This window comes from Pipistrellus kuhlii, unplaced genomic scaffold (genome assembly GCF_014108245.1).
Source record: "Pipistrellus kuhlii isolate mPipKuh1 unplaced genomic scaffold, mPipKuh1.p scaffold_m20_p_3, whole genome shotgun sequence".
Lineage (NCBI taxonomy): Eukaryota > Metazoa > Chordata > Mammalia > Chiroptera > Vespertilionidae > Pipistrellus > Pipistrellus kuhlii.
In genome coordinates this window covers 91,430,674-91,451,030 of record NW_023425529.1, presented here as the reverse complement: position 1 = coordinate 91,451,030, position 20,357 = coordinate 91,430,674, and the positions used below count along the sequence as shown (strand labels likewise).

Sequence of the window (20,357 nt, the reverse complement as noted above, 5' to 3'; positions counted from 1 at the left end):
CCCTGTGCCCACACTGAAAATCAAGTGTCAGAGTCTCTGTTTCTGGGTGTGACCTCATGCTGAGAATCAGGGTCCCTGTGTGAGCATGTGCCAAGGAATGGAGTCACTGGCTCTTAGTGTAAATGCACTGGGAATCAGTGCTGCCTCTCACGCGGAGAATCAGGGCCCTGGTCTGCTTGGGGGACCGAGCTGCACAGTTGCACTTTGTGTGCATGGGATCTGGTTGTGCAATTGCACTTTGCAGGGAACAGATTCCCACTGTCAAATTCAGGTAGCGGATGCCCTGTCTGGGCAGGAGGCCTGCTTGCATGGGGCAGGACCAGGAGTCCCTATGGTGCTGCAGTGAGCCTGTGGGGAGAAGGAGGGACTCTGTGACTCACAGAAATTTGCTGCCAGAATTTCTGGATTGTTGTTAAAAGAATGTATTTTATTGAGTTTTTACAGAGAGGAAGGGAGAGGGATAGAGAATTAGAAACATCAATGAAAGAGAAACATTGATCAGCTGCCTCCTGCACCCCCCCCCCTCCCCACTGGGGATGTGCCCACAACCAAGAATCGAACCTGGGACCCTTGAGTCCGCAGGCCAATGCTCTATCCATTGAGCCAAACCGGTTTCAGCCAAACCTGTCTGTGGGTCTGTGGCTGTGGTTGCAGGTCTTTGTCTCTAGTGGCTGTAGTGTCCCGGTTTGCATCTAAGACCATACTGGGTGGTGCTGAGGCTAGGATCCTAGTCTCAAGCAGTTCTGTTTGTCAAGATGACGTGGTCTTTGTGCCCGAACTGGCTGCCCCTGGAGTGTCTGTGGTGGCAGTGGGGTTTCACTGTCTAAGAGTGCCTGGTACAGCAGCCCCTTGGAAGACCGCAGGATCTAATTGTTCCTAGCCCTCTCACACACACACCACCCATGTCCACACTCTCCATTGCTCCCTCACTCTCTCACACTCTCTCCCTCCTACCTTCTTTCAGTCACCATCTTTTTAAAAAATATATATATTTTATTGATTTTAGAGAGGAAGGGAGAGAGGGATAGAAACATCAATGATGAGAGAGAATCGTTAATCAGCTGCCTCCTGCACACCCCCCACTGGGGATCAAGCCCACAACCCAGGTATGTGCCCTTGGCCAAAATCAAACCTGGGACCTTTCAGTCCACAGACTGACACTCTATCTATTGAGCCAAACCAGCCAGGACTGCATCACCATCTTAATCTCTTCAGGCTCTTCCCTCATGGTGAGCTGATGGGTCTGTCCCTTCCTGGTCCACAGCCCTGGGCTTGGCAATGGAAGGAGCTGGGTTTGTTCTGTGAAGCACAGGCAACCCTAGCTGGATGCTGGGTACTTCTCGGGAGTTTAGTAGTTTATCCTTGAATATCAGATACAGAATGGCCCTCTTTTCCTCCAGGTTAGCCACTGACCTGTCTTAGGGTTTCTATGGATGATGAATAATTTATGCCTTTTATATTCTTTCAGTTAAAGAATGCCAACACAGGTTCTCACTTATAGAATTTCTCACATACAAAACTGCAACCTTTTCAGCAGTTTTGCCAGTGTCTATAAACATTTGAAATAGATGTTTGCCAGTGTCTATAAACATTTGAAATAGGTGTTTAATAATATAAACAAAAGAATAGATACCAGCTATTATAATGAAGGAGATAGCACAATATGTAATGATGAGGAATGATCTCCAAAATAATTGTCAAGTGGAAAAGCAGTATGTTTAGTATGCTGCCATCTGTGGACACAAAGAGGGCTGTGTACCTGTATGCATGTTGTCTACATAGAATAGCTCAAGTTCCTCCCGACAGGAACCTGGAAAATGGTGAGGAATAAATTAACTTAATATTATAATTTTACTTGTAGATATTCTACAACATGCATATACTACTTATTTTAAAATAAGTGAGTAAAATTGCAAAGTAACAAAATAATAATGAATACACTTTAAGCCTCTTATTCCACTCCTAAAGAAAAAACAAAGTTGTACGAAGAAGTGCATGTGAAGAAATTCAGTACAGCATTTTTAGAGGAGTGAAAATTTGGAAAAAACTCCAGGATTGGTTAATCAATTATAGTACATCCATATCCATAATCTTTAAAAATTGTTGATGTAAAAAAAATTTTAATGGTAGCAAGAAATTGTATTACTTATAGGAGTTTTAGAAATCTGAGAAAAATTGTTACAAATTACCTTCAAACAAGACTTTTCAAGGGTGAAAATTACAGATACAAATAATTTAAATTTTGTTTCTACTAATATATAATGAATTGATTGTTTTTTCTTAGTGTACACATATAATCTTAGACAATGCTGATGTTCTCAGTCAGTACCAACTGAAGTCTATCCAAAAGAACCATATCCATATTGCAAACCTGGATTTTATATGGGAATCTATCAAAGAAGGAAGACTCTTGGACGTAAAGAATTACAATCCTAACAAGTCACGGGATAGCACACTACCTCCTTATCAAGAGACAAGCAGTTCTGGTAAGTATTTCATATCAAACATTTTAATTTGTCAAAGATATTACAGACAAAGTATGGTCCAGAGATACTACCTAAAAATTAGGCTTGTTGTTATCTCAGAAAATGGGCAACAAAATAGCAAAGGACAAAGATTACTTTAGCAAAGTAGATTTGTAAGAATCAGAATGTCTACCAAAAATACTGGTAGTCTCACTCTGGCTGGGTAGCTCAGTTGGTTAAAGTGTCATCCCGATATGCCAAGGTTGTGGGTTCGATTCCAGTCAGGACACATATAAGAATCAACTAGTAATGAATGCATGACTAAGTGGAGCAACATCTCTTTCTCTCACTCTCGCTCCCTCCCCCCATGTCCCCTCCTGTCTTTCTCTAGAAATTGATAAAATAAAAAATAAAAAGACACACAGATAGTCTAAGAAAACTTGTTGTGTAATTTTAACTGGGGAGAGGAAGAATCTTTATGTTAAAAAGTTATCATCACAACTTAATGACTGGACATTTTATGACCAGCATTTGACTAAAGAAGATTTTTTCAAAAGATAATTTCTCCAAGAGTAGTATATCTCCTTTACTGTTTTAAAAATATTTTTATTGATTTCTAAGAGAGAGCGATACATCAATAATGAGAGAGAATCATTTATCCATTGCCTGCACACTATACACCCCACACTGGGGTTTGAGCCCACAACTTGGGCATGTGCCTTGACCAAGAATCAAACTATGACCTTCAGATTTACAAGTCGACACTCAACCACTGAGCCATGCCTTGTTAGCTTATTTTAATAAGTCTTTGAGTAATTAACAAGTGTTTTTTGTGTTTTTTTATTCTAGAAGTGAAAACAGACAAGCTAAGCCTGGACAATGCCACAGAGACAGAAAACATCATAACACTTCCTAAGTAATTTACTTTTGATCATTAAGACTAGACAGAGTTTTTATAAACCTCAAGCATGGTATTAAAATGCTGTTAATATATCAGTATTTTTTGTAGTATTTTAATTTATGTTGCTTATTTAATTCTTTATTACATTCTTATTTAATATTTTTACTTCAGTTAGTAGAGTGATAATTAATTGCGACATTGATTTGTAAAAAGAAAAACCACTGGAGATAAGATTTGGGTAGTCTGCTCACTCTATTACCTTACTGAATAGCCTTTAGAAACACTTTGTTAATCTCAACCTGATATTTTTAAAATATAATAACAACCTTCCAAATGGAGTATTCAAGTCTGAAGCATAACCAAGACTATAGTATTAATTAGGCATCACATTTTGCCTTATTTTACTTTTTAATAGTAGTGCTAAAAGAGAGAACAAGTATCAAAATTAAAAGTACAGATTAATAAAATAAAGAGGGCTTGACTGTAGTTCAGAGAGGTGAGTGCCTGTCTGAGGTGATATGGTGTCTCAGGGTACAACGCAGAGTGAAGCAGGCTGCCTGTCTATGAGGCGATGTGCTTTCTGTTAATACCCGTGCTTTGTACCACTCCCCGCTGTCCAGTGGAGACACAATATTTGGCACCAGAGCTCTAGAATTATGTAGAAGACCTTTTGACCATTTTTAGAATTTGTAAGGAGGCATTGGGGACTTATAATGCAGTTTGAATGTAGTTAGGGAACGTACAAGAAAAATTCTAGGAGAATCCTATGTAGTCTAAAAGTAGATTTTAATATTCAATTTTTCTTATAAAAATTTCAGGTTTTATACAGAGAATGTCGAAATTCCTCATTTTCCTCAAGATTTTGAAGTTGCAAAATATAATATCTTGGAAAAAGTAAGAGTTTGTTTGATTCCTATTTGGAAAAAAAGCTGAATGTCATGTGATTATTATTTCTGTTTGATAATTTTCTTGTTGTTTTGAAAAATTGCGCATATCCTGAATAACATTTCTTAATATATGAGTTGCTTTTTAATAATCAAGAAAATTTTTACATTTAAAATGTAATGGCCCTGACTGGGTATCTCAGTGGGTTAGAATGTCATTTCTGTATGCCAAGGTTGGGGGTTTGATCCCTTCTGGTCATGTAAGAAATAACCAGTGAATGCATAAATGGGTGGAACAACAAATCGATGTTTCACACTTGCTCTCACATTCCCTTCCACTCTGTCAAATTAATTTAAAATTTTTAATGTTTAATTTTTAAGTGTAAGAGTAATTGCTCATAATTACTGATTAAATAATTCATGTTCATAATAAAAGTGTAAACAGTACAAAATATTAATGATATTAAAAATAAAGGTCCTGCCCAGGCTGATGTGGCTCAGTTGGAGTGTCGTCCTGTACACCCAAGTGGTGGCAGGTTCAGTTCCTGGTCAGGGCATATACCTAGGGTGTGTACAGGAGGCAACCAATCATGTTTCTCTCTTAAATCAATGTTTCTCTCTCTCTCTCTCCCTTCCTCTTTTTAAGATCAATTAAAAGATAAATAAAATAAAAGTCATCCCTGTTTTTAATAGTTTCTTACATATATTTTTTAAAATATATTTTATTGATTTTGTACAGAGAGGAAGGGAGAGAGATAGAGAGTTGGAAACATCGATGAGAGAGAGTCATCGATCAGCTGCCTCTTGCACACCCCCTACTGGGTATATTCTCGCAACCAAGGTACACGCTCTTGACTGGAATCGAACCCGGGACCCCTCAGTCCCCAAGCCGACGCTCTATCCATTGAGCCAAACCGGTGTTGGCTAGTTTCTTATATTTTAAGGGTATATTTGATACAAGTATTTACACCATCTTGAATTTCCATTACTTTTCTTTTCTTTTTTAGAAATATTTTTATTGATTTTAGAGAGGCAGGGAGAGGGATAGAGAGAGAAACACCAATGATGAGAATCATTGATCAGCTGCCTCCTGCTCGCCCCCCACTGGCGATTGAGTCCGCAACCCAGGCATGTGCCCTTGGCCGGAATCGAACCTGGGACCTTTTGGTCAGCAGGCTGATGCTCTATCCACTGAGCCAAACCAGCTAAGACATCATTACTTTTCATTTAAAAGAAAAACATACCCTGGCCAGTTTGGCTCAGAGGATAGACTACAGGGTCGGCCCTTGAACTGGGTTTGATTCTGGTCATGGGTACATACCTCGGTTGAAGGCTCAAACCCCAGCAGGTTCAGGAGTGTGCAGGAGGCAAGCAACTGATATGTCTCTCTCACATTGATGTTTCTCTCTTTCCCCCTCCCTTCCACTGTCTCTAAAAATCAAAGGAAAAATATCCTTGGATGAGGATTAAAAAATATAAATAAATAAATAAAAGAAAAAGAAAAACTTTTTTTCCAACGTCACACAAATACAAATTAATTTTAGCATTCAAAATGATGCTCCATTTGTATTTTTAGGTATTATAATAAAACATAACTTGAAAATAACATTCCCTCTGTAATAAAGAAGATCTGAAAAGTGGTACCATTTAAACATATACAGATATATCTATAGTAAAAATATGGGAAGGAAAAATACTGAAATATTAATAGTGATTATATAACTGCAATATGATTTCAGGTGATTTTTATTTTTACTTAGTACTTTCTATATTTTCTACATTACATTTCCAAATGAGCATATATTAGTTCTATATCAACCTTTAAAAAAAAATCCTCATCTAAGGATATGTTTTATAGATTTTAGAGGGAGGAAGAAAATGAGAGAGAGAGAGAAATATCTACGGATCGCCTCCCATGCACACCGCACCTGGGTCTCTAGCCTGTAACTCAGGCATTTGCCCTGACCAGTAATCAAACCTGCCATCTTTTGCTGCACAAGGCGGGGGGCGGGGATAGGAGGGCCGGGAGGGGCGCTCCAACCAACTGAACCAACCAGGCCGGGCTTATCAGCCTTTTAAAGTGGCGTGTGCAGTTTATTGTTTAATGAATGCAGTTAATGAAAGACCAGGCTCTTTCCCAGGTGGGGCCAGAGGGAGGTGGAGAGACGGCAGTGGTGGAACTGCAGTGCTCCCAGGACCCCGCGTGCCCAGCCTTCCTCATCGTCGCACACTTCCTCCCAGATGGAGGCACCGAGGTAATGATCTTTATATTGATTCCCATGTGCTTATCCACCCTTTTCATAACTAGTTCCCTTAACATTGGCCAGTGAGCCAGCCAACCTGTTCATATTTTTTCATCTTGCCTATAAATAGGTTTGAAAAGTGGGAACATGTTCCCTTTTGGAAAGTGTCGGAGAGGAGAGCAAGCAGAGCAGCACAGGGGGCTCATTAGAGGAAGACCCTGTGTAGGGTTCTTGCTCCTGTTCTGAGTCCCTTACGGAAACTTTGCTAATGTATATACCTCTCAAAGCAACTCATTCACACACCTCATTATGCACCTACTTAGTACCAAGCAGTCTGCTAGAGGCTGGAACCCAAAGATAAAAAAGTCAGCTCTTGGGAGAAAACTCAGAAGTCAGCTCTTGGGAGGAAACAACACATTCATGGCTTTAATCCACCGAGACGGCGAAATGTCTATGAATGGTTGTGGGCTCTGAGTGGCAAGGAAGGCTTTGCAGAAACCAACCCAAAACAGAATGAAACAAAAATAAATTCAGAACTAATACCTAACGTTCAAAGAAAGTGCTACAAAACCATCAGGCCAGCTTCTATCTAGAGTCTAACACTCTGCTTATCGACAAGAAACAGCAGGTGCACAGGGGCTGCTCAGCAGGGGAGTGGTCCCAGGAGCAGTTCCCTCAGGCTGTGGACACACGCACGTTGTTCCCATGCCAGGGTCAGTTCTAGGCCGGGAAGGAGACTCACATCAGGTGGTGCAGGTCCACTGACTCAGAAGCCCACCCACAGGAGTCAGACCTCTTAAAACAGGGGCCTGGGGTCAAAATGCCCTTAGGGGAGGTGCCCGCTGTCAGAGTCCCCGCTCCCAGGGAAGCCCAAGGTGCAGGCTCCCCACCTTCTATTTATAGTTCATTCATTGAACTCCCAGTTCCAATGCAATTGATTAATGACAGGTTACTATTACCCAGGCAATTTTGCCTAATATTACACACCACCTTTTCAGGTTTCCATGGGAGCAGCTATAAACTTTAACCGAAGGATCAGATGTATTCATGAAGAGGAAAAGTTTTCGTTACCTTTTACCCCAAAATGTGGACTGTATTTGGTGGAGAATTTAGTTATGTGGGTAAAAACTAAGTAAAAATCAAGTTTGAAAACCATGATAGATAGGTTACCACTTTCTCTCTTCACTGAGAAAGAGAACGAGGCTGCGGCCTAGGCCAGCTGCCCCTTCCTGCCTCTGTATGAGAGCTGGAGCTGGGTGCCTTCCCCCCTGCAGAGCCTGAGTCTGCTCAGCAAGTCTGATCGCCTTGATAGAAATGATCCTCACTTAACCAGCGAGAAGGAGCTGCTCCAGAAGAGACTCTTGTAGCTCACTCTTCCTTTATTAAATCCTTTTGATGGAGAATAAGTTAACCTCTACCTTTTTAAATGAAGTAGCTTGAACATGACATGCTTCTTTTTGCCACGTTTGAGGGGTGTCCTCTAGCCACCAGTCTATGACTCTCCTGTCAGTGGCAGGGATCTAATGCTTTGTTTATGTTCCTGGTACATAGTCCGTGTCCAATAAAGACTGATACTAAGTTACTGTATCCTCATATCCTAACACTTTATTCACAGCCTCGAAAGCAGTGCTCTGTAAAGCAAACCTCTGAAGATGCAAGTGAGTACTATGAAAGTTACCTTGAAGAGCTGAAGAAACAAGGATTTCTACTAAGGGAATTGTTTACCCCCGAAGCCACCCAATTAGCATCTGAAAAATTGCAAGCAGTAAGATTGGTTTATCCATGTTATTTTGTGTTATTGATTAAATATTTTTTTAAGAAAAATGTTTCTTTATGGCAAATAAAAAACTGGCAGGAGAGAAGAGTTGGAGTTAGGAAAAGGAACAGTGAACCCACAGAAAGGCATGGAAGCTGAGACAGGAGTGAGTTCCAGGATAAACCCCAAAACTTATGGCTTATTTCAGCAAAAAAACCATCACAAATTTCAAAAGATTTTATTATAACTGAGGCCAAGAATCAGGGGCCCTTAACCCTTAATACCACTTAACTTCTAATTCCAATGGCAGGCCTATAGTTGACAGGGTGAAGAAAAAGGCAAAAAGAGAAATAATATGGGATTAAAAAAAGAGAAGGGGGACAGAGAAAGGGTGTAGGGAGGAGGTGGAGGGAGAGGCCTGAGTATTAACAGTTATTTGAGTGTGGGTGACTCTCCTTGGTTATAATTATTTCATCTTATGAGTCTAATAATCTCCATTAAAAATAAACGTACGCACGAAAACTTTCTATTGGTATTGTTTGCTGTTTGTTGCAGTTGCTTTTGGAGGAGGTAATACAGTCAAGCACTCTGAGCCAAGAGGTGAGCGATTTAGTGGAGATGATTTGGGCAGAGGCTCTCGGCCACCTGGAACATACGCTCCTGGAGTCCATGAGCAGGATCAGTCTTAACGATGTAAGTCATGCGTGTCCTTGAAACAGAGCCTTAACCTGACAAACTGCTCTCCTGGTTTCTTTGCTTTAATGATACCACTTCTGTTTGAGCACCACTTCAGTCGTTTTTGGATGCATTCCTGTTCTTTTTTCTTATGCTGGAGTAGGGGGCACCAAGAACACTGAGGGTAGATGAGCTTTTAAGAAAACCAGTCAGCCCCATTGGTGTGGCTCAGTGGTTGAGCATCAACCTGTGGACCAGGAAGTCACGGTTCAATTCCCAGTCAGGGCACATGCCCGGGTTGCAGGCTCGATCCCCAGTGGAGGGTGCAGGAAACAGCCAATCAATGATTCTCTCTCATCATTAATGTTTCTATTTTTCCCTCTCCTTTCATTTCCAAAATCAATAAAAAAATATTTTAAAAAATAAAGGAAAACCAGACATTTCCACATGTAAAATGTCAGGCATGAAAGCTGAACAAAGCTTAGCTCATCAGGAGGCCTGTTCCTCTGGGTCAAGAGACTTGTACCAGGCCTGAGAGATGTGGATGCTCTTGGTCCTTCATTAGATACTCAGCCCCTAATATCCTCTGTAGTGCCTACTTTAGAACCTTGTGCCTCTGACCACCCGAGGGTAAGGCAGGCAGGTTCCCAGCCCTTCAGAACTTGCTCATTTTATTTATATGCTGTTGAAAGAGCAAATGAAAGAAAATGTTCCCAGTGGTCCAACTTGTGTAACTACGTGGTGATATTCAACTAATACAGACAATTCCTCTGTGGAATTAAATGAATTTATTTCAGGACAAAAAACAAACAAACAAACAAACAAACAGTAAAAATGTCTCTTGGGGTATATTCCAAAAAGTACTTGTGTAATTTGAAACATGGTTGGTGGGCTTTGCTCCTGGTTTGATCCTGACATCTTTCTAAATGTCTTATGTGAAAAGCAAGTTTCCTACTACTTCATGAGTATTCCTCTCTCTGTGGAGACATATATATATATATATATATATATATATATATATATATATATATATATATATATATATATATATTAGATATTGAAGACTCTGGTTCTTTCCTTTAGTTAATCCAAGCTCAGTTTTGGAAAACTCCTCATGGCATTATCATCGTAACCAAGATACATCTCCAGTAAACTCTGCATTTGTTTTATGACCGATGTCCAGAAAACTAACTATTGCAACATATATAACAACTATTTTAGATATTTTTATACATTTCTTCACTGTCTCTATGATTATCAATATCTAACTTTAATAAGCTTGAATCATCTTCTATTTAAAGGTGAGCAAGGCAGAAGGAATTCTCCTTCTAGTAAAGGAAGCACTGAAAAATGGAGAGACTGAAGAACAATTGCAAAAGATGATGAGTGACTTCTACAGATTAATACCTCACCGAGATAAAACTACTGAAGAAGTTAGCCTGAGACTATTAGCCAAGAAGGAGGACCTCTGCCAGGTAAATCTCTGGAATATAGAATTCCATTTAAAATACATTGGGGAAACCCAGCAGGAGTGTCTCAGAAGGGTTTCTGGTTCAATTATGGGTCAGGATACGCACCTGGGTTGCAAGGTCAATCCCCAGTTGGGGCACATAGAGAAGGCAACTGATCAATGTTTCTCTCTCACATCAGTTCTCTCTCTCTCTCTCTCTCTCTTTCTCTCTCTCTCTCTCTCTCTCTCTCTCGATGTCTCTGAACATGTCCTCAGGTAAGAATTAAAAAAAATAATAAAGAGAGAGAACTAAGATGGTGATATATGTAAATACCTGTACTTGCTGCCTCCCACAACCACATCAAAATTACAACTAGCTCTAACTGGTTTGGCTCAGTGGATAGAGCATCGGCCTGCAGATTGAAGGGTCCCAGGTTCGATTCTGGTCAAGGGCATGTACCTTGGTTGTGGGCACATTCCCAGTAGGGGGTGTGTAGGGGGCAGCTGATTGATATTTCTCTCTCATTGCTGTTTCTAACTCTCTAGCCATTTCCTTTTTTCTCTATAAAAAAATTAATAAAATATATATTTTAAAATTACAACTAAAAGACAGAACAACTATCATTCAGAACCACAGGAAAGCTGGCTGAGTGGAAATATTATAATGAGAGAAGTAAAGAAGAAAGAACATTGAGACTGGTAGGAGGTGTGGAGGCACAGAATGGGCTGGCACCCGGGTGTGCTGCTTTTTTAATCAGGCTGGTGGTACAAGCTCCCGCTTGCTCTGAACTCCAGTTCTGGGCGAGCTTTGTGGGACCCAGACACATACAGGGAGAAACTGGACTGCCTGGCATCTGGACAGGAAGACAAGGGCAACTTTCTTTCAAATGGAGGTGCTCATAGCGATCCTTTTTCCTGTGTTGGGACCTCTCTGGTGCAGGGCTGGTTGCTCCACCATGATGGACCCCTCCCCACCCAATTTACAACCCCACCCCAGCTGTGTGCAGCAGCTTTTGCATATGAGTGGCCTGTCGTTTTTCAGCCTAAAACCTGTCAAACAGCAACAGCCTGCCTTGCTTCACAGCTGGGCCTCCTTTAGGCACTTCCAAACCAGTTACAAGGAGGAGGCATCTGCATATCTCTCTGTAGCTCCTGCTGGGTGGCCCCAGGCAATGGCTGACTTTGCACCTCCTTGGAGATCCAAGAGCCAGTGTACCAGTGGTCACTGTGAGACCATATCAGATTACAACTCTTCACATCCATAAGTGACACACTCAAGGGGCAGACTCAGTGACCACCAAAGCCACACTGAAGCAAGTCCTGCCTCATAAGAGTGTCTCCTGCATAGCAGCTCTTCCATTGTATACTCAACTGGTCCTCACAGCCAATTGGCCTGGAGGCCAATTTCTCTCAGAGATACCAACAGCAATCAAGGCTTAACTACAACAAGACTGTGCACCAAGAGTGTCCACCTCAGGTGATTGGGGAGGCTGAGCCACTGGACCCTATAGGACACCTACCACACAAGGCTACTCTATCAACTCAAGGAAACTTAGCAGCTACCCAGTACATAGAAACAAACACAGGGAATCAGCCAAAATGTGGAGACAAACAATCACTTTACAAGTGAAAGAAATATTGTAGAAGAAAGCAAAATACTGGATATAGAGTTCAAAACCACAGTTATAAGGTTACTCAAGAATTTTCTAGAAACCTCCAAGAAACTTAATGAGACCTTCAAGGATCTTAGTAATAATACCAAAAAAAAAAAAAAAAAAAAAAAAAAAAAAAAAAAAAAAAAAAGAAAAGAAAAGAAAAGAAAAGGACCAGTTAGAAATTAAGCATACACTGACTGAAATAAAGAATAATATACAGAGATTCAACAGTAGACTGGAGGATTCTAAGAATTAAATCAAAGATTTGAAATATGAGAAAGCAAAAAACACCCACTGGAAGAGCAAAAAGAAAAAATAATCCAAAAATATAGTGTAAGGAGCCTCTGGGGCAACTTCAAGCGTACCAATATCAGAATTATGGGGGTGCCAGAAGAAGAGAGAGAGCAAGATATTGAAAACCTATTTGAAGAAATAATGACAGAAAACTTTCCCTACCTGGTGAAAGAAATAGACTTACAAGTACAAGAAACGCAGAAAACCCCAAACAAGAGGAATTCAAAGAGGACCACACCAAGATTCATCATAATTAAAATGCCAAGGGCAAAAGTCAAGGAGAGAATATTAAAAGCAGCAAGAGAAAAACAGTTACCTTCAAGGGAGCACCCATATGACTGTCAACTGATTTCTCAACAGAAACTATTCAGGTCAGATGGGAGTGGCAAGAAATATTCAAGTGATGAAGAGCAAGAACCTACAACCAAGATTACTCTATACAGCAAAGTTATCATTCAGAATTGAAGGTCAGATAAAGAGCTTCACAGACAAGAAAAAGCTAAAGGAGTTCATCACCACAAAACCAGTATTATATGAAATTCTGAAGGGTATTCTTTAAAAAGAGGAAGAAGGAAAAGATAAAGATAAAAAATTATGAACAACAAAGTGACAACAAATACATATCTATCAACAAGTGAATCTAAAAATCAAATGAATAAAAAACATGATGAAGAGAATAAACTGGTGAATGTAATAGAATCAGGGGTATGGAAAGGGAGCAGACTGACAATTCTCAGGGGGAAGGAGGAATGAGGGGTGCTGGAAAAGATTGGACAAAGATCTTACACCTATAGATGAGGACAGTAGCGGGGAGGGGCCGAGGGCCTGGGGAGGGTGGGACCAGGTGGAGGGGAGCTATAGGGGGGGAAAAGAGGAACATCTGTAATAATCTGAACAATAAAGATTTTTAAAATAATAAATAAATAAAAATAAAATACATTGGGAAAGGTGTTTTCAAATCTGATGAATAAGATAACCCCGAATCATAGACGTTATCTATAGAGTTTACTCAAAAATAAATTGTGAGCCAATTTAGAATGCTTTGGGTCCTTAATGGAGTTTTTCTGAACTATATTCCCAAACTGGAATGTATTGGAATAGTAGTACAGTTGCAAATATGTTTAGAATTGCTACCCTGTAAAATGATTTTTCACATAAGGAGATGAGTTAGGATTCTTTCTGCAAAGAAACAGAAAGTTGCAACTGACTTGAACAATGAGGACATTTATCTCCCCGTATAACAAGGAGTCCAGATGTAGGGAGGCTGCTGGTCCAGGTTACACCTCGGACCTACAGGTGAACTGGCAGCTTCCCTTTGCCTGGCTCCCCTTGCTATCAGCTTATAGGTACAATATATTTTGTATTATCCCACCAGGAATATATGTTTTTATGTCTTTTAGAGGAAGCCCCTGGCAGACTTTTTTATTTCTTTGGTAAGAATTGAGTTATGTACATTTCTAAGGCAGTCCCTGGCCAGGAGAATGGAGTTACGTGGCTGCTTGGAAATGGTTAGTCCCCCTCAAACTGTGGGATAAGGTCAGAGATGAGTGACCTAGATTTCAGAGGAGTTTGTAGATCTGAAATTTTGCATGTTTGGGGCAAAGTCTAACTTTGTTTTCTCAGAGGAGTCTGTAAAGCAAAATAAGGGAAGAACCAACAAATGAGATGAACCAGTAAATGAGATAATACAAGACCCTTCCAAATGTAAATATTAATACTACAATTTGTCTCACATCCAGCATGAAGAACCTTAGTCTTTGGTTTTGCTACTAGAGGATATGTATGCTGCCCATCAGATATTTTTTTAATTTAAATTCTATATATTCAGCCGAGACTGGTTTGGCTCAATGGATAGAGCGTCGGCTTGGGGACTGAAGGGACCCGGGTTCGATTCCGGTCAAGGGCATGTACCTTGGTTTCGGGCATATCTCCAGTAGGGGATGTGCAAGAGGCGGCTGATCGATGACTCTCTCTCATTGATGTTTCTAACTCTCTATCTCTCTCTCTTCCTCTCTGTACAAAGTCAATAAAATATATTAAAAAAATAAAAATAAAAAATAAATTCTATATATTCAATAGATCATATATCTCCATAATTTAAAAGTCAAAATTATACTAAAAAAAAAGTACACTCAGAAAATTTCTATTCTACACTTTCCATTCTGATCCATTCCTATTCCTCACCCTAATAGATAACCATTTTTACTAGTTTCTTGTTTGTCTTTGAATAGCTTCTTTATGAAAACTCCATATGAATGAAACATAGCATATTACTTTATGTAAAAATAGAAGGTGTCAGCACCAGGGAAAATCACTAAAGAAACTAGGAATGGGGAGAGATCAACCAAAGAACTTTATGCATGCATATAAGCATAACCAATGGACAAAGACACCATGGGGGGTGAGGGCATGAATAGGAGTGGGGTGGGGAGGAATGGGGGAATAAGGGCACATGTAATACCTTAATCAATAAAGAAAAAAAATCCCTAAAAAAAAATGCCACTTACAGTACAGGCAGATATTAATCAAGAGCTTTGGCCCTAGCCAGTTTGGCTCAGTAGATAGAGCATTGGTCCATGGACTAATGGGTCCTGGGTTCAATTCTGGTTAACAGCACATAACTCTGTTGCAAGCTTGATCCTGGCCCTAGTTGGGGCATGAGTAGGAGGCAACTGATCAATGTGTCTCTCTCACATAGATGTTTCTCTCCATCTCTTCCCACTTCCATTCTCTCTGAAAATCAATGGAAAAATATTCTCAGGTGAGGATTAACAAACAAACAAACAAAAAAGAGTTTTTGCTAATAATCCTGGCTGTTGTGGCTCAGTGGTAAGAGCATTGGCCCACACACTAAAGGGTCTCAGTTTCGATTCCCAATCAAGGGTACATACCTTGGTTGCATGTTCATCCCTGCCCCAGTCAGGGCACGTGTCTAGGCGGCAACCAATTGATGTGCTTCTCTCACATTGATGAACTCTCCCTCATTCTCTCTCCCCTACCCTTCTTCCCTTCTATTCTCTCTCTTAAAAAAACAAATAAATAAATCCTCAGGTGACTATTAACAAACAAACAAACAAAAAGCTTTGGAGAATAAAGGTTATTTTCCAATCTTTTTGAGAAAGTGTAACGTGATATAAATATTTACATATGTGATAATTCTAACATCTGTGTGTCATTTTTATCCACAGCTAATAAGAGACATGGTTAATGTCTGTGAAACTAATCTGTCCAAACCCAACCCGCCATTTCTTGCCAAATACCGAGCTTTGAGATGCAAGATTGAGCATGTGGAACCGAACTCAGAGGAATTTTTAAGAGTTAGAGAAGAGATATTGCAAAATAATTGCAGGTAAGCATAACGAAATGGGTTTTCAAGGTTATCCAATCTTGATGAGAACTAAATTTTTAAAATTTAAATCAAAGGGTATTTATGTTTGCGTTTGAAGGGTATTACATAAGAAAATTCACCTAAATTAAGATTTTTAATTACAAAAAAAAAAAAAAATGTGTATGGCAGTTTCTAACATGACCACTCTGGCATAAACACCTGGCAAACTTGTCAAAAGCTATGGCTCCCCTCAATGTCCATCAAATCTGCTGCCTCATCGACTGTGCACGTTCCTATTTCTTGAGCTGGTGTGCATTCTGCACTCTGGGGCAGCAAGAGTGACAACAAACACAGATAAAACTGTCATCGGATGAAGATTAACATTTAAAAACATGAAGAGAATCAAAGATCACTCCAAAACTTCCCACCCAGAGATAACCGTGAGATTATATAACCACTGTAAATACTTTGGTGTATATATTACAAATTGAATTATTGATTCTCCTCTTCACCCAGTGGTGTCCTAGTAGGCCAGCTCTCTGAATAAAAGTCCTGATTTATAGTATTCGCTGATTTCTGTAGTGTAAATAGCTCATATCAAGCTACTGACCTGACACCACTGAGTGTGGAGCTGGGGAGACATGCTAACAAGCTTTCATAGCCCGTTGGTGCCTTACAGCTCTTTCCCTTGGTAGAACCCCCAGTCTTTCCCTTCGTTTCCCCATTTCAGCCACCCACCCTGAGCCATTGATGATTCTCTCTCCCGCATCCCCACATCCCCGCATCCCCACATGTTCTGTCTGTTCTGCCTCCAAATATCTTTAATTCACTGGTTTTCTTTTACAAAGTTGCCATCTTTAGTGCAGAACACTGTTATCTCATTTATACCAACCACCCTTCCTGATGTTCTTGCCACTCCTGCCCTATCCCATATGTTTTCCCATAATTAGCAGTTAGATCTTTAAATTATGTACTATGCCATCTTCCCACACATGTCACCTCCAAAGAGAAGCCTTTCTTGACCACCTCTCTCTGAACCTGGTTGGTTTGTTGTTTTTTAATCCTCATCTGGAGATATTTATTCCATTGACTTTTTTTTTTTTAGAGAGAGTTGGGGGGTGGGGGGAGAAACATTAATGTGAGAGAGACACATCAACTGATTGCCTCCCACACTTGCCCCAACTGGGGCGGAGATGAACATGCAACCAAGGTGTGTGCTCTTGACAGGGAATTAAACCCTCGACCCTTAAGTCCTCAAACTGACCCTCTAGCCACTGAACAACCTGGTTGTTTCTTGAGTAGCACTTAAAATCAGGCATTTGTTAACTTGTTGATTTTTGTCTTTCATTAGAATGTAATCTCCATGAAGCCCCAGAGATCATGTTATCTTATTTCCTGTGCCTGGCAGGATGCTGGGCATGAAGTCTAATAATTGAATGCATGAGTGAATGAATGAGCTTATTCAAACTGTGTATTCTATCAATATATAGCATGTACAATATATGATAAAATTTTGGATCATACTATATGCATATAGTTTTGTAACCTACTATTAAAATTTATATTTTACTATAAGTTTTACTTCATAGCTTTATTTTTTTAGTGTGATTTTTTTTTAATGGTTGGGATGGCTGCATAATATTTTGAAGATAAAATGTGTTATGATTCATTGCATCAGACATTTGGGCTGTTTTGTGGTTTCTGCTCATAATGCCTTTCCACTTTGTTTTTCTTCTAATTCTTACAGTAAAAGTCCAGTGAACATCCTGCAGATATTTCGAGTTGGCAGAGTGAATGAAGCCACAGAGTTTTTGAGCCAGCTTGGCAACGTGAAGCCCTTGTTGCATGGCTCTCCTGTGAGAAGCTTCGTGGGAATCCTGTCTCGGTAAGAGTGCACCATCCTCACTTGCCAAGCTTTTCAGCCTCACAAACGTGGAGTGTCTTACTTTTTTTTTTAAGCAAAATTTAAAAATATATATTTTTATTGATTTTAAAGAAGAAAGAAGAGGGAGAGAGATATAAATATTAATGATAAGAGAGAATGGAACTGTGATCTCCTGGTTCATAGGTCGACACTCAACCACTAAGCCACACTGGTCGGTCTCATTTTTTTAAATATATGACATGGGTCTTGTCAGTTAAAATCAGCCAGCTAACATTTTGCATTATAAGTACCTGGTCTATATTTTAAATAATGTGTTTATTATTATATACTAGAGGCCTGGTGCATGAATTTGTGCATGGGTGGGGTGGGGTCCAGCCGGCGGTGGGGAGGGGACACAGGTGGTTGGCCGGCCAGCCCCACCCCCGATCAGGGTTGGGGGCCAATCAGGGGCAGGATGGCCAGGGGAAGGGGCTGCGGGCAATTGGCAGGCCAGCCCTGCCCCCTGGTCAAACTCCTGGTTAAGGGGACAATTAACTCTACTATGCAGTATACTTTAAGTACAGTGTATGGATAGGAATTGCTTCTTGAAGACAGTATCATTAAAGAAAGGTAATTATCAGCCCTGGCCGGTAGTTCAGTTGGTTAGAGTGTCATCCTAATATATGCCCATGTTGTGGGTTTGATCCCCATCAGGGCACATACAAAAATCAACCCATGAATAAATGGAACAACAAATCCATATCCTCCCTCTCTCTCTCTCTCCTTCTTTTCCTCCTCCTCCTCCTCCTCCTCCTCCTCCTTCTCTGTCTAAAATTCAATAAATGAAATTTTAAAAAAATAAAAATGATTGAGTTTTCCATGTGTATCTAATCTAAGGATAATCCAAAACTTAAAGAGAAAGACCTAATTAGAATGTCCAGATACTACTTAATACCACTATAGTTTTCTGTTTGCTTTGAATAAACACTTTATATTAAGACTTAAATGAAATCATAGGAAGCAAAGGAAAATATGATTTAATCTGGATCCTTAATTAAATACGTAATAAGAAACTTAAAAAGAAACATACAAGATGCCGAAACCGGTTTGGCTCAGTGGATAAGCGTCAGCCTGCGGACTGAAGGGTCCCAGGTTCGATTCCGGTCAAGGGCATGTACTGTGGTTGCAGGCACATCCCCAGTGGTGGGTGTGCAAGAGGCAGCTAAATCAATATTCTCTCTCATCGATGTTTCTAACTCTCTATCCCTCTCTCCTCCTCTCTGTAAAAAATCAATAAAATATATTATTAAAAAAAAGAAAGAAAAGAAACATACAAGATCCATCAGGAAAAAACTTTCCACAGTCTTTGAGGGATCCAGAAGACACTTGCACTTACCAGAAGGATGCCAATTTTTCTTGAATTAACCTGTAAAATTAATGGTATCACAATAAAAGTATTAACAAGATTTCCTTAGAAGAAATAAAAAGCTGATTCTACAGCACATGTTTTTCTAAAAATTTGACATTGTTAAGTCTGAGTGGAGCGAGCGAGCTGACTGGTTGTGTAGTTGCGTCTCGGAGACCAGTAGCGCTTGCAGCATGCCGACCAACTGATGGAAGAGCAGATTGCAGAATTCAAAGAAGCTTATTTGACAAGGATGGTGATGGAACTATAACAACAAAGGAATTGGGAACTATAATGAGGTCTCTTGGGCAGAATCCCACAGAAGCAGAGTTACAGGACGTGAAAAATGAAGTGCATTCTGATGGTGATGGCACAATCGACTCCCCAGAATTTCTGACAATGATGGCAGGAAAAATGAAAGACACAGACAGTGAAGAAGAAATCCGAGAAGCATTCTGTGTGTTTGCTAAGGATGGCACTGGCTATCTTCGTGCAGCAGAGCTTCCCATGTGCTGACAAACCTTGGGAAGAAGTTAGCAGATGAAGAGATTGATGAAATGATCAGGGAAGCAGACATTGATGGTGATGGTCAAGTAAACTATGAAGAGTTTGTACAAATGATGACAGCAAAGTGAAGATAGTGTACAGAATGTGTTAAATTTCTTGTACAAAATTGTTTATTTGTCTTTTCTTTGTAACTTATCTGTAAAAGGTTCCACCTATTTAAAAAATATATATGCACATATAATAATTCGGACTTCATTCCTCCATGTTTTCTTCCCTTATTTTACTGTTATTGTCCTGAAACCTTATTTTAGAAAATTGATCAAGTAACATGTTGCATGTGGCTTGCTCTGGATATATCTAACCCCTTCTGCATATCTAAACTTAGATGGAATTGGTCAAATAAGGGAACATCTGGTTATGCATTTTCTTAAGTAGTTTTCTGTAGGAACTGTCAGCATGCTGTTGAAGTGTGGAGTCGTAACTCTGCGTGGACTATGGACAGTCAACAATATGTACTTAAAAGCTGCACTATTGCAAAACGGGTGTATTATCCAGGTACTCGTACACTATGTTTTTGTGCTGCTGGTCCTGTACCAGAAACATTTTCTTTTGTTGTTACTTGCTTTTTAAACTTTGTTTTGCCTCTTAAAAATAATCTGCTTATGGCACAATTTGCTTCAAATCCATTCTAAGTTGCATATTTGTTTTCCAACAACAACAACAACAAAATTTACCCAATAAAAATTTGACATTGCCAGGATTGAAATGAGGGAGGATTAACCAGACTACACATTAAAAATGCATTATAAAGCTATATTAATTAAAATATGAGGTGGTGTATAAATAGATGCATGAACAGAATAAAGAGTCCACAAATATACAAAAGCAGAGTATTTAGTGTATGATAAAAGTAGCTTTTATTTCTGTGGA

At 39.8% G+C, this 20,357-nt stretch overlaps 1 protein-coding gene and 1 pseudogene across 5 annotated transcripts in view; both read left to right on the top strand.

Annotated features, from left to right (window-relative positions):
- The window catches only part of PARP4 (poly(ADP-ribose) polymerase family member 4), a 106,716-nt gene that overhangs the window by 7,821 nt on the left and 78,538 nt on the right, over positions 1 to 20,357 (top strand). For 4 of the 5 annotated variants that reach the window (XM_045588508.1, XM_036455581.2, XM_036455582.2 and 1 more), the window contains exons 3-11: positions 2,285 to 2,486; positions 3,315 to 3,381; positions 4,185 to 4,260; positions 6,392 to 6,505; positions 8,109 to 8,258; positions 8,805 to 8,942; positions 10,226 to 10,399; positions 15,512 to 15,672; positions 17,399 to 17,536. In XM_045588508.1, the coding sequence (XP_045444464.1) occupies positions 2,285 to 2,486; positions 3,315 to 3,381; positions 4,185 to 4,260; positions 6,392 to 6,505; positions 8,109 to 8,258; positions 8,805 to 8,942; positions 10,226 to 10,399; positions 15,512 to 15,672; positions 17,399 to 17,536 (1,220 nt within the window). The remainder of the gene's footprint in view (positions 1 to 2,284; positions 2,487 to 3,314; positions 3,382 to 4,184; positions 4,261 to 6,391; positions 6,506 to 8,108; positions 8,259 to 8,804; positions 8,943 to 10,225; positions 10,400 to 15,511; positions 15,673 to 17,398; positions 17,537 to 20,357) is intronic. The other variant, XM_036455583.2, reaches the window with a different exon arrangement.
- LOC118728751 lies at positions 18,846 to 20,066 on the top strand (annotated as a pseudogene).